This window comes from Ceratina calcarata, unplaced genomic scaffold (assembly GCF_001652005.2).
Source record: "Ceratina calcarata isolate Rehan_Ccalc_2016 unplaced genomic scaffold, ASM165200v1 scaffold124, whole genome shotgun sequence".
In the NCBI taxonomy this organism is placed as follows: Eukaryota; Metazoa; Arthropoda; class Insecta; order Hymenoptera; family Apidae; genus Ceratina; species Ceratina calcarata.
The window spans coordinates 248627-261619 of NW_017133406.1; the positions used below are offsets into that span (position 1 = coordinate 248627).

General features: G+C 44.6%; 1 protein-coding gene across 2 annotated transcripts; it reads right to left on the reverse strand.

Moving 5' to 3' along the window:
* Window positions 1-5860: 5860 nt before the first annotated feature.
* On the reverse strand, window positions 5861-8954 carry LOC108626961 (protein escargot). Of its 2 annotated transcripts, none has more exons than XM_026815292.1 (2): window positions 8399-8954; window positions 5861-8262 (listed from the first exon to the last, which is right to left on the reverse strand). In XM_026815292.1, exons 1-2 carry the CDS (start codon window positions 8517-8519, stop codon window positions 6881-6883), a joined length of 1503 nt encoding a protein of 500 aa, XP_026671093.1. In that variant the 5' UTR covers window positions 8520-8954; the 3' UTR covers window positions 5861-6880. The 2 variants fall into 2 exon arrangements, with proteins under 2 accessions (XP_026671093.1, XP_017883444.1); XM_018027955.2 differs by having other exon boundaries at window positions 5861-8265.
* Window positions 8955-12993: the final 4039 nt, after the last annotated feature.

Below are 12993 nucleotides of genomic sequence, written 5' to 3' on the forward strand. Positions count from 1 at the left end.
TTTATATGGTTGCAAAGTACATTAGATAAAAAGCACTGATTAATTACAAAAGATTTATCTCTTCTAAAAACAATTGGGTGTAAATTACATGTTACAAGTGAGATACGAAGTTAGCTTAGCGGGTAGGTTAAAAGCTTCCGAAATATTCGAACGGTAGCCATCTGACGCGTCGGAAAAGATAGGACAGGCGTTACTGATACGAAAAGGACAGGTTCCGAAAGGGTAAGGCGATTACCTGTCGTAGGAGAAAAAAAGTTAGGAAGCGCGCGTTAGTCATTCGTGTTCGTTCTCGTAGGAGCCGGCAATTTTCACAGATCAATCAGACTCCGAATTAATTACTTTTACCAGAAACACTCCTTGTTTTCGTATAATATATGCTTAATCATTTATAATAGAAATAATGCTTACGTCTCTTCAAGATATATTTTCCATTTCCTGAAATGACTTGTAGTATTTAACAAAATACTTGAACAATAAACTTGAAAACATTCAAGTACATTAATGAAATTATTGCTAGAAAAATTAATATAATTTAAAAAGATGCAAGTAAGGGATTATCAACACAATAAGAAAGATGTTCCATTTGTATGAATAAAGAGATTTTAAACCTGAGTTCTTGAAGAACTCTCGTAGGACGGTCAGCTGTATTCAGCTCGAGGTTTCGAGGAAAGAATCTAGCAAATCTGGCCATAGATCTGCGGCAGGTGGAATCTGCAGGCTAAGACCGCGGACCATCTGTTGTGCACGCCACCTTAAGGAGTGGACGAAAGCCGGGGTAACAGGTTGTTCGTAGCTCTCGGCAGTCGAGATTGTTTTGTCCTGTTTAACGACCGTCTACGAGCTAATGAATGATCCTCTGGGAACATTGGAAGCATTGGCTCTCTTCGCACCAACGGCCCTACATTTCTTTTTAATTTTCGTGCACTCGATGACTCGTTAGTTTTCCAAAGTAGTATAATTCTGAGAATCCTACTTTTTTTGGGCCCTAAACCTTTTCTGTAACTGATAATATAATTATAGTAGTAATAGCTAATAATATAATATGGAAGTAATTGTAGAAGGATGAATGTAGAATTTCGAAATCTGTCATTCATTTTCCTGTACCCTTGATTTTGATCGTTTTGGCTGGTTATGTTTCTGAAAGATAAGTAATTCTGTGCATCTCGAAATCGCGTTATCACAGAGAATCGTGACCCTTTAAAGAAGAAGATATAAGTCGATGCGCAGCTGGTTCGAATGAAAGATTGAGGACCTTGCGGACGGTGGCACAATGGGACACGTAGGACCACGAAGTAAAGGGTTGCGAGGAGACGAGAGTCTTCCGGGAAGCAATGAAAGAGCCTCGATCCTCGATGGTCAGGTGTGCCGGTCGCTGGGGGACCAGTTTTGTACTCCGGGTCGACGTGGCCTATGGCTTTTTTGCCCAGCTCTTTGTGCTACGTTCGCCATTGAGTTCGAAATTTGCGATAAGACATCCTCAAACGTGGCAAATCTGCATACACGAACGTCGTCGATAAAGATTTATCATGGTAATTCACGGAATACAAAGTTCTATGAACGTATTTGTATAGCATCGCTATCAAAATGTCATACGTTGAATAGTTATTATCTTGCAATAGCGTAACATTTTGAAATATGGAAATCGGTGAGTATTTCACAAGATAAATTACTACCTCCTCACGTAATCAAAATGTTCTCTTCCACTCCATTACCCACGGCAAACATGATCAACAACAATAGCAGTGAAAGTACCGAGACCATCCAGAAATAATCTGAAAGGGAAGTCGTTGACCTGCGGCTCGTCCAGAAGGCGGCGGAGAAATTTTCTTGGGGGAAGGTCAGCCCCAAGAGCGACCCCGTTCCCTTTGTCGACGACGACGCTCCTTTCGGTTCCTCCACATCCACGCTCAAAACCTTGCGACGTTACGACCTTTTGTCGTGGCCGCGCTTCGCGTTACACCGGCCGCTCGCTTTTCTTCGAGCCGAGACTCTTTGCACGCCATATTCCAGGCTATATACACCGGCGTGGAATAATGGGACCTCTTACCCGGGAGCGTACGCGCAGCCCGGCGCAGCGCGGCACGGCGCGGCACCGTGGCGCACCTGTTCGATCGGACCAGTCGCCATAAAAGCCCAGGGGCCAAGGTAGCTTTTGCTTCCACACTTTCTTGCCCGTTCGCGTATACGCACAAGCGCGTGTACCAAGGGCCGTACTTGAAAGTAACGACCACCTGTCCGGCCGAACGAGAAATTTCCTGTCGAAACGGGCCCCGTCATCCGACGAACATTCGCTGCGGCCAGATTTCTACCGGAACGAACTTCGCGCTGATTACATTCACTTGGTAGGATTACATTTAACCCTTTGCTTTTACCTTAATCCCTACGGTTGAAGCAAACCGTGCTGTAATAAATATTTATATTATGTACTGTACTGTTAAATAATTATATTATATTTATGTACTGTAATAAATATTTATGTTTCCTTAATGTTTTACTTCCTTTATGTTTTAAATATTGATTTATGAATAAACAATTTACAATCATAAATATTGTGCTTAAGAATGTATCACAAAGAACAAGCTCTCTGTTAACGTCTTTGGAATTCGTTAGTTCTATTAGACATCTAATTAAGAAGATGAGCATCAACTTTTATGATATAATTAATTTTATTCATCTCCTGTTCGGCTTGTTTTATGCCCGCCATGAATTATATGCCCATCGAAATTTCTAAGAGAGTTCTAAATGTTCTACTGGGAACTAACATCATTTCACAATTAGCACATAGATGCGTAGCGTGTAAATACGGATGTGAAATATATGAAAAACAAAAAACCGTGTAGAAAAATCCAATACGCACCTTAAAAGAACCGTTACCTATTATTATATTCTACATCGAATTTAGTCCTAATAAATTCCTAATAGATGTCAAATCAAACGAACCGTAATATTGCTATATACGACTACATGCCATCTATCAAAATTCTCACTTTGCTACGAAACAAGCACACTTCCGCCCACTTCTGACTTTCACCGCCGATTTCGGCGCGTTGGTGAATTTCGATCAAACGATTTCAATTCCGCTTAGAAATCGACGAATTAGGAAAGATGATCATCCCAATGCTATAATGGAGTAGCTCACATTGGTCGATTTCATGTGACAACCAGTAAGGGCAGAACTAAACGGTCGTTTAACGAGAAATGGTATCCAAATATTTAACGAGGCGGCACAGTGTGACTGGGGGAATCAGAAATGCATTCTGTGACTTAGAACATCCATATGGCCCGGTCTGTCGAACAAAAAGCTCGAATCCGTGGCGAGGGCAACGCGGTGCGGCTGCGTAGCACCGATTCAATTGCTGGTACGTGGCAAAAGCGCGTGGGATTTAATACGCCGTGCAGGTAGCACGTTGCTGGTCAATGAATTGAACGCGTTTCGAACACGCGTTCGCCTCGCCATATGTTGTTTGCTTCGCTAAAAGACCTTTGTACGCTGACGCGTATGAATGAACGCTGTGAATAAGCTGGAAGAAGAGGCTGATAGCTCGTGCCACTCTCATGAAAACGCTTCCCGCATCTAAAGAGTGATCCAAACGAACGTGTATCTTCATAAAAATGAAATTCTGTCAGCTTAATTAGTTTCGAGTTAAATAATATATTAGCTAATACGTTATGAGAAAGATTTTGTAAGAAAATTTTATAAGAATCAACAAGTTTTGTTTTATAATTATTGTAAATATATAAATATGTTAGACATAGAAAACTATAAAGGGCTCTGGATATGTGGAAACTGTGAAGGAGAATAATCACTCGCAATTAGGTTCACGAACGTTCGAAAACGGGGGTTCTGAGGTGGGACGCTTTATTACGTGGCTCTCTACCTGGGGAATGGCTTCATCCTTGGAGTGGACGTTGCTCGCCGGGCCGTTCGAGTTCCTAATCTCTCCGGGCTGGCTCTTGCCCTATCGCCGCTTTTTCGCAAGTCGTGAAAATGAAAATGAATGAAATGAATTTTCATTAATCGATGAGAACGAAGGCGAACGCGTTTCGTTCATTATAAACTGTATGTTTCTTTGGGAATGAGACTGTGACGTCTTCAACGTTTGTCCTTGTCGAGCGATCCAACGATCCTCGTAACATCCTTTGATTAGGAATCCGTTGGTTTGATCTAAGAGTCGAATCGTTTATCTCTATGTATCTTCCTTTTGTGATCCGTCCCGTGCCGTTGTCTGTTACATACTCGCGACCAGCCGCGATTGCTACCCAATTTGTCTAATCATTTGCAACGCGGTATTAACGGTTCGATGCTCTCTCTTTTGTATGTATTCTCTCTTTTCACGCAACGCTGTTTCAGACTCGTTGCATATTGCGCGAATTCCTGTGTCATCTTTGTTTGCCACGGTTTTCACTATTCGATGAATTGCTCAATGGTTTCGACTTGCTGTTATCGCTTTTTCTACCGCGTAAGAAATTAATTCGCTAATTCGAGACCGAGGAACGCACTCAAACTTCGATAAAATCTCTGACTTCTATCAAATGCCAATCATAAAATTACTTTTATCATTGCAATTACTGCGGAACGATTAGAAACCCCATTTCGAAGAAATATCGACCTCAAGAAAGCAAGAAGTCGAGTGTATCACATGTTGAACGCCAGAAAACCATCGGTCACGCAAAGTGAATAGATTTATGTCATAAACGTGGTAAATCTGTCGCCTGAAGTGTAATTGCTTTAAACTGTTAGCTATATACCAACGCATCGGATATATTTAAAACATGGCCAGTTCGGATCTCGCTTCGAGTCGAATCGATTCGTCTCGAAACCCGGGGGCTGGTCGGCAACAATTATTTTTATCGGTGCCATGCAGCTCCTTCGACCGATGCTAGCGATCGATCGAGGTTCGATCTTACGGATGGAGGAGATAAAACGGGCTCGCGTGCTCGTCGTTTGTCCAAAGACAAAGCGCGTTATTATGCGCGTCGACGAAAGTTAATGCGTTGTTCTGCGAACCAGTACCGATAACGAGCTCGTTGCGATACTCGAGGTGTCCAGAGAGATTGCATCTTAGCTGCCTCTGCTTCTGCGTTTCAATGGTACTGGATTTATATTTTGGACCGATTGATTCTTTATCGAGCAACTCAAATGACTCTTCATTAATTCTCCTTTTCTCTTAGTCACGTGATTTATAAATGTGCTACAATTAACGGAAGAGTCCGTTTGACTTAATTTCAAAGAACGATTTTTTACATTTTTTAAGATTCTTTTTCAAATTTCGTAACAACTAAGTCTTGATATTTAAACCAGATTCTAGAATAAAGTCAAACACTAGAATTATGAGTTCTAATCAGGAAAGGATGGAAATGCTTGGTATTGGTGCGAGGTTTGGTAAAGATTCGTAGACAAATGTAAGGTTTAGAATTCAAGTAATTTATTTCGTATAAAATATCTCTATATATATAGGTGATATCTGTATCTCAAATAGTAGTTTACTTTCTCTTTACAAAAACTAGAAAGAGTGGTACTCGCCCTGAGCCGTTCGTCTCTAATTCTCTTTTTTATTTCTGATCTCTTTACAATGATATACTTTAAAAGAAAACTGTCGAACGACGGCTGGATTAGAATAATATAAAATCTCTTTTCCGAGTAACTTTCCTACGAGGAACACCCAAAGAGCAGTCGGAGCAATTTAACCTCGCAGCGAGCCTCTCGTTCTTTTTCCTCTCGCACAATTTATATAGATATAATACATAACATATTGTACAATGACTAGTTTCTTCGAGTAACTTACAGTGATTTACATAAAAAACCGCAAAGAAAAAAGTACCAAAAAAAAAAACGAAAAGACAAATGAAATATAAAATATTAAGCTCTCTCACTCTCTCTCTCTCTCTCTCTCTCATGGTACGCTCCGTATTCTCTCTCACACACACACTCTCTCAAATTAGTCCCGAGTTTTCATCGAAATGGACAAGAAATGAAAACAGGAAGAACACTCAGGCACCAGACAACTTTAAATACTTTACTTCCGTCTCTCATTCCACTCAACGAATTGCGACGAATTCTAATACTTCTTTTTCGCGCGTGCCCTCAACTCACCGTTCATTTACAAGACTTGACGTACGGATCTCGGGAATGGCACTTTGGTGCACGTTATACGATCATTCAAACGATACGCGGGCTCCTCGATAATTCTCCCCCTTCTGTTCGATCGTGGAATTATTCGTCGCGCTCGAAACGGGAAGCAATTAAAAAAAAAGGAAAAGGAAAAAACGAAAATGGCACGACAGCTTCACGGGTCCGCGTCAAGCGGTTTCATCGACTCGTCTTCTAAATCTGTGAAAAATTTCATCGACTCCTCGAAGGGCGCGGAACGTATCTTTGTCTCAACCGTCAATTCTCGTCACACACGCACACGTCGATACTATTTACAGCGGGACTAAAAGGACTCAAGTAGAAAAAAACGTAAGAGGTGCACAACCATGTTTTAGAAAAAAAGAAAAACTCCGTCCCTAATTCTCTCCATGACCCTTCGAGAGAACGCGTCCGAATAGGAGTTCAGTTTTCCGACAATTGCTGTTGTATCAATGATCTCGCATCGAAATTCACGCCGCGAAACATGAATTTCGGTCGAGAGCCAGGTACTTCGATGCGTCTGTCTCATAGTCGGTCAGTCTAGTTGCTTCGTCGGGAAATTGAACCCGTTAAAATTTCCCCAGTCGTACTACTTATCGATATTAGTTTCATTTTGTACTCCGATTAACGCGTAAGGCACTTCGTCGATCGAACCGTTTAATAAAGTACTATTAAGTAAAAGGAACGTGTCGAGGGAAAGCGAAGATTCCCCTTCGGCGATCACACCGTTTCTCCGGTAGAACGATCTCCTTAACATCCGTAACCCATCGGGACTGCCACGCCGGGGCAGCCACCCTCCTGATGCTTCGTCAGCAGAGACATTCTGCTGAAGGTCTTGCTGCACGAGGTGCACGAGTACTTCTTCACGTCACTGTGCGTCTGAAGGTGCGCCCTCAGATTACTCCTATCCGCGAATGCACGATTGCAGTGCTGACAGCTGAACGGTTTCTCACCGGTGTGCGTCCTGATGTGTCCTTGAAGCAGCCATGGCCTGGAGAACGCCTTGCCGCAGAGATGACATTTGCACGGAAGGGTGTGCGTTCTGATGTGCATCTTCAGAGCGCCCAGACTGACGTAAACCTTCTCGCAGTATTTGCACGAGAACGATTTCTTCGCTTGGCCCTCGGCCGCGGGACAGTGGAATTGTTGATGTTTCGACAGGCCGGAATACGTCGAGTACGACTTGCCACAATCAGGACACTGACACCTTGGCGGCGTCCTCGACGAAGAGGACCACGAAGATGACGATGATGAGGACAATGACACAGTTGAACCGTTCGTTGTTCCAGTCTTCTCGATTTTCGGATTGACGATCGTCGATCCGGCCGATGTGCTACCGGCTGACGATCTTCCGCTGTCGCTTCCGGGCGAGGAGAGATCCTCTGGTGTTACTGGTGGCGGTGATCTGAGCGATCCGGAGCCCAGGGAACTGGTCGGTGATAAACCGCAGTGGTCCGGACTGGCCCAGTGTGCGTAACTCCTGGCAATCGGTCTCTGGATCGTTGGACAGGTCAGCGCTGCGTGTGGCGGCGGAGAGACCGATGGATGATGCTCCGGGGAAGAGTGCGGATACGCCGGCATCGGATAGGACGGATACAATTCAGCTCCCGCTTGGTGATAACGGTGATAAGCCGCGGGATATGGCAAGTAGTGTGGCGGGTAAAGCGGAGGTGTTCGCGTCCATGCCGGTGACGCGTAATGTGCCAAAGGTTCAATCGGTGTGTTCAGGTTCAACGGTTCCAAAGGTGCTTTCGTCGCCATGAAGTGCAACGGCGCCGACGCAGCCGTCACAGCCGCCGTCGACGACGAATTGTCGTGCTGAATCACTTCCACTCGCGCTTTCTTCGCCACGGGATGAATCGGCGCGATACCCACGGGCGGTGTGATCGCTTTTGTCGGATAATGATGGTGATGGTGTATATGATGCACTGGATGGACGTGGTGCATCATCGGCGAACTGGCCTGCACCGCTGGCGGAGGCGATTGGGAGACTTTGACGACCGGTGAGGGAGACCTGGACGCGTACTGCTGCGACTCGTGTTGGTGACGTTCCGCTGTTTTGCTGAGATCCTCGGGCTTCGTGCTGAGGTTCTCCGGCTCTGGGATATCGTCCAACACGACATCGATTATTTCTTCTGAAAAAAGAAAGGAAAACTTCATTTTAAATACGTTGTCATTACCGCGATTCTAAATTTAGTCGAATTTTGAATGTACACTTGGAACAATTGAAGTTATCACAGGAAATTATTTAGAATAATCGAAATTCACCTTTAATCACTTCCGGAGATTCTTCTGTCGGCAAGACATGGACTGGCCGCTTTTTGAGCGGGCAGTGGCTGTAGCTGTTGTTCTTCTTGACGAAGCTTCTCGGCACTTCTTCGACAAGCATCTTGGTCGATTTTCTGTTAACTTGTTCGACGATGGAAAAATGTTTGTCGGTACTTCGCAGGCACTGGACACCGCGAAGCCGCAATACAGCAGTATTAATCCAATTGTTCCGTATTGCTCGCACTGATCACACAAATTAACTATCAATATAATCCTGATAAACGTAGTGAGTCACTGCACTGCATCACACGCGTAGACAAAACAGTCCTCTTCGTTTGTTCTCGTACGCCGGTGAAATTCACTTTCTCGCACTGGAACGACTTCGAATAAATCAGTCCTTGCGGTTCGCTCGTCGGAACTGAACTGATTGCGACTCGAGTGGCACTGGAGTTAAACGTATAGAAACAGAGGTGGTAACGGAAAAAAGCAAGAAAGAAAAAGAGGAAAGGAGCGAACGACTGGCGTATTGAATCTCGGATGTACTGTTTGAAGGAACGTGTAGAATCTCAGGGTAAAAACGATTCGGCTGCAAGCCGGTCTCTGACTGGCAGAGGGGTGCGTCGGGGCCTTTTATAACACGTCGCCCCACCAGCTAGGTGCAGGTGGCCCGCACGTGCTGCCCGACCAATGCAGGCCCGAGGGCCCCGCGCTAACCACCAATAGGGGACGGCCGGTCGCGGGCCATCGTCCAATCGCAGCCAAAGCATCTGTTCCGCCGGCTCACGTTAGTCCCCTCTCTTCTCGAATGCAACAACAGGAGGTGCAGGATGTTCGTAAGTGCGACGCGATTATCCTGCGCTCCTCTCCTGTTGCTCTCTCTCCCACCCTTCACCTTTTTCTTCCCCCTTTTTTTCCGAACACCGTCTCTCTCCACCTTTGGGACCTTTGCCACCGCGCAGTGCGTCCCTGTTTATCTCACTCTTTCGCACGACGTTCGCGCTCTATTACGTCGCGTTGTTGCGCGAAGCAGATGCTGAGACCCCTCCGTGAAACTCACCTTCCCTCCCCTCCGCGCGAAGAGTTACCAGCCCTTACCGTTTTAAGACCTGGCCCAACGACCCGTCACCTTTGCGCCGTCGCCGGTGCACATGCACCACCGATTCAACTTAAACATGTTTCCTTCTCTTTCTCGTACTCCACGCGTGTACACGAAGAGGTATATATGTACACACGTATATGTAATACATTCGTATCCTTGCCCCCTGTCCCGGCTGGTTTCACATTTTTCTATTCGAATTTCCGTTCGGCCTACCTGAATCTTTTCGTCTCGTTCTGCCTTAACTTCCTCCCGTGAAGTTGCTCCCTAAACGCGCGCGCATTTCTCTACATGTAAAAGTGCACGATCTCAAGTGTCGCACTGGTGGCCGCCGCGCCGTACCGTTTCTTCCTTTTTTTTTTTACACGTCAGCCGCCTTTTCATCGGGGTGCATCAACGATGAACGACCGCGTCCGTATTAGTATACTTATACACTGCAATCCGCCTGGTTCCCCTTTCTGAATTTCACCCCTCGTTCCTCCCCGCCGCAGCGCCAGTTTCGAACGTAACGGTCGTGTCGCGTGCCACAGCATCGCCCACGCGTGCTGGAACCCGCACACACATGCACGCGTGTACGCTGCACGGGGGACCGGAGCCGATTGTGCGCGCCGAACACCCCTCGCCACCCTAGAGCAGGATCCACGGAGGTCGGCTGGCATTTTTGCGCCCAAGAGAGGGAGGATTCTGCCTGCTCCATTAATGACCCAGCCACGTGACCCATGTCGAGATCATCGACGCGATAGCGGTTTCGTGATTTCTTGTAAGTGGAACAAAAGTACAACGAACGTTCCTCGCGTATCGTTCCCTAAAGTCAAGACGAATGATCGTGTCGAAGAACCCATCTCGTAAATTTTAAGCTATTCCAGTTAATTTCGCATCACTGAATATATTAGGTCGTCTCGGTATTAATTAATAGAGTAAGAAATGGCAACAGTTGGAATAGGAGCACATGTTGTCCGTACCTCTGTATAATCTCCTAATAATTAGGTACGAATGTACGAATTGAAATTGCATAGTAAAATTCTAGATCCACTTTCGGTTTCGTTTCGTTTATTATTCGACTCGATGTCGGGCTATTATCCATTGACCGCGGGGGGTGCGTGACGACCGTCGTCGGTTGTAAACGGTATTCCTTCGCAAACGGTAGATAGAAAACTCGGAGTGCTGTTATGTTATACGCGGGGATTTGTTAGTGAATTTATGAGACAAAGAACAGCGGGCGGGCATTCCGTTCGATCAAGTTTTACGTTCCGTTCGGCGATCTGTCACTGGCGCTAAATCAAGTAACCGGAGCGCCACGAAGTATCGGTCGAATCGATTGAAAAACGATCAAAACCGGTATTGATCACGATTTTTGATGAAGGACCCTTGTACTTGTCGTCGTAAACGGCTCCTTCGCTTCAGCACCAATTGGTGTCACGTGTGCTGTATTTCATCCGGTTAATTTAGAGAATATTTCCTTTCCGAATTATTATTAACATTATTTTTCATTAACGTTAAATGCGATTCGGTACATAGACTGCATTTCGCGTTAGATATTAAGCAACAGATCTATGACACTGAAATATGTTCTTGGAATATACGGTAGCAGGATATCTTGCCAGTGTGCGAATTCAGCGGAAATTTGTGGACAGCTGAAGTATCAAGTGTTCAGTCTGATGATGCGAGGAAATGTGAGAAGAGTGGGGAATAATCTTGTTAAACACGTAATTGATTGCCTCCTTCTTTCGAAGCGACTGAATTATCTCACGTTTTATAAGAGCAATACAAATAACGCGATGTGTTATCGGATTGATTTCTCTTTCATCGTTTAGCCGGTGTCAAGTCAAAAGCGAATCGGATAGTTTTGTTTATTTATCGTGATATCAGCAATTGAAACAGATGCGCAAGAAGTTACATACTCCGCACGCTAGGAACACACGTCTTCGAGTGACGTTTATACAACGAACATTAGTCGAAATCGCCCCTTGTGTTCGTCCCTTCGCGTTATAAATTTATTCGATCGTTAAACGCGACCGAGAGATCGATTCTCGCGGCGAACGCCGATAAAACACTGCGACTCCTTCGAAAGCGGGCACAAGACGCAGCTATTCGAGTTCACTCTCGTTTCGCGACTGTTGCTCCATTTTCTCGTTCTGCTCTTTCTTATCTCATCGACACCCACGAACCGGTTGCTCACACGCAATCAGTATCCTTGCACAACAGCTAGGACAATGCGTTCGAAGGGTGGTTCGGAGTTCCTTCGAATAAATGAATAACGGGACAACCTGGAAAAACCCAAGAAGCTTTGACGGGTAGCGTCGCTGTTTGGACAATTACCTGTACTCAACAGGTAGGTATTCACACCAGTTTATGGTCTTAGAAATATGGGACTTCCAGGTAGTAACAGACTGAGGTTACTTCCGACATGGAACGCTGGGAAAATCCAGTCATTAGGGTGCAGAAGGCCTTATTTTAAACGTGGATGGGAAATTCCCAGTCCGTACGGTGTAAATAGCTCTTATATTGTAGGAAAACATGTGCTATGGTTACTTACGTTACTACTCGGGAAATTTAGTTTTAACGACACGAGGAACATAGGCAATTCGGAAACAAATAGTAAATTGCACTCTTCGGATTTCCAGATGCGATTTGCACCTCTCGAAACTGTTTCGATCGGTCGGTTCCCATGGCGCTTGCGATTTCTGCTTGACTAACTCATTGACTTTCAATTTTGCTACCTTGAGCCAACCGTCCAAATGTTTATGCGAATTCGTAACAGCACAGTGGAAAGTAAGCCACCAGGAGGTGTCGAGATAGAAAATTAAATACATAGTACAGTTTCTGAACAGAACTGTTTCTTTATTTTTTGCCCCGATTTTATACCGAAACAACAATTGGTAAATAGTGAAAGTCGATTATGAACGGCAAACGAAAAGTTTATATAATTTTAGGTATAACCATTCGATCGAAAAAGATTAACTAGTCTTTAATCTTGTTTAAATAATTAGACGTGCAAGTTACATATTGAATCATGAAAATCGTGGCAGTTTCCTTGCATCTGTTCTCTCAACTTGTCGTTGATTTCATCGACAACAACGTAGAAACGTCCTGATAGTGGATGTACGGACACCACGGCCGGCGATCAAAGAGACGACAAACAAGAACAGTGGTCATCGAGTTTAACGCGACGCAACAGATACGCTGCGTTGACTCAACACGTACACAAAGAGTCATCAAACCAATAACAATCTCTATCTCGTGCAACAAGAACGACTAGCCCGATTAAGGATGTATTAGCTATACAGTCAATCCCAAAAGTTTATGTACCTTAGAAAAACGCATTTCCTATAATTAAAAAGAAATCAGACGTCGGAAGAACAATGCTAATAATAAATAGCTACGTGCTAAAAAGTGTAGAAGGAAATATCCAATTAAGTATTGACGCTGACGAAAATTTTTGTTTTCAAAATTGCGAAAAATGCTTCAAATAAAAGTTGTTTTCCTTCTAACTTCGATA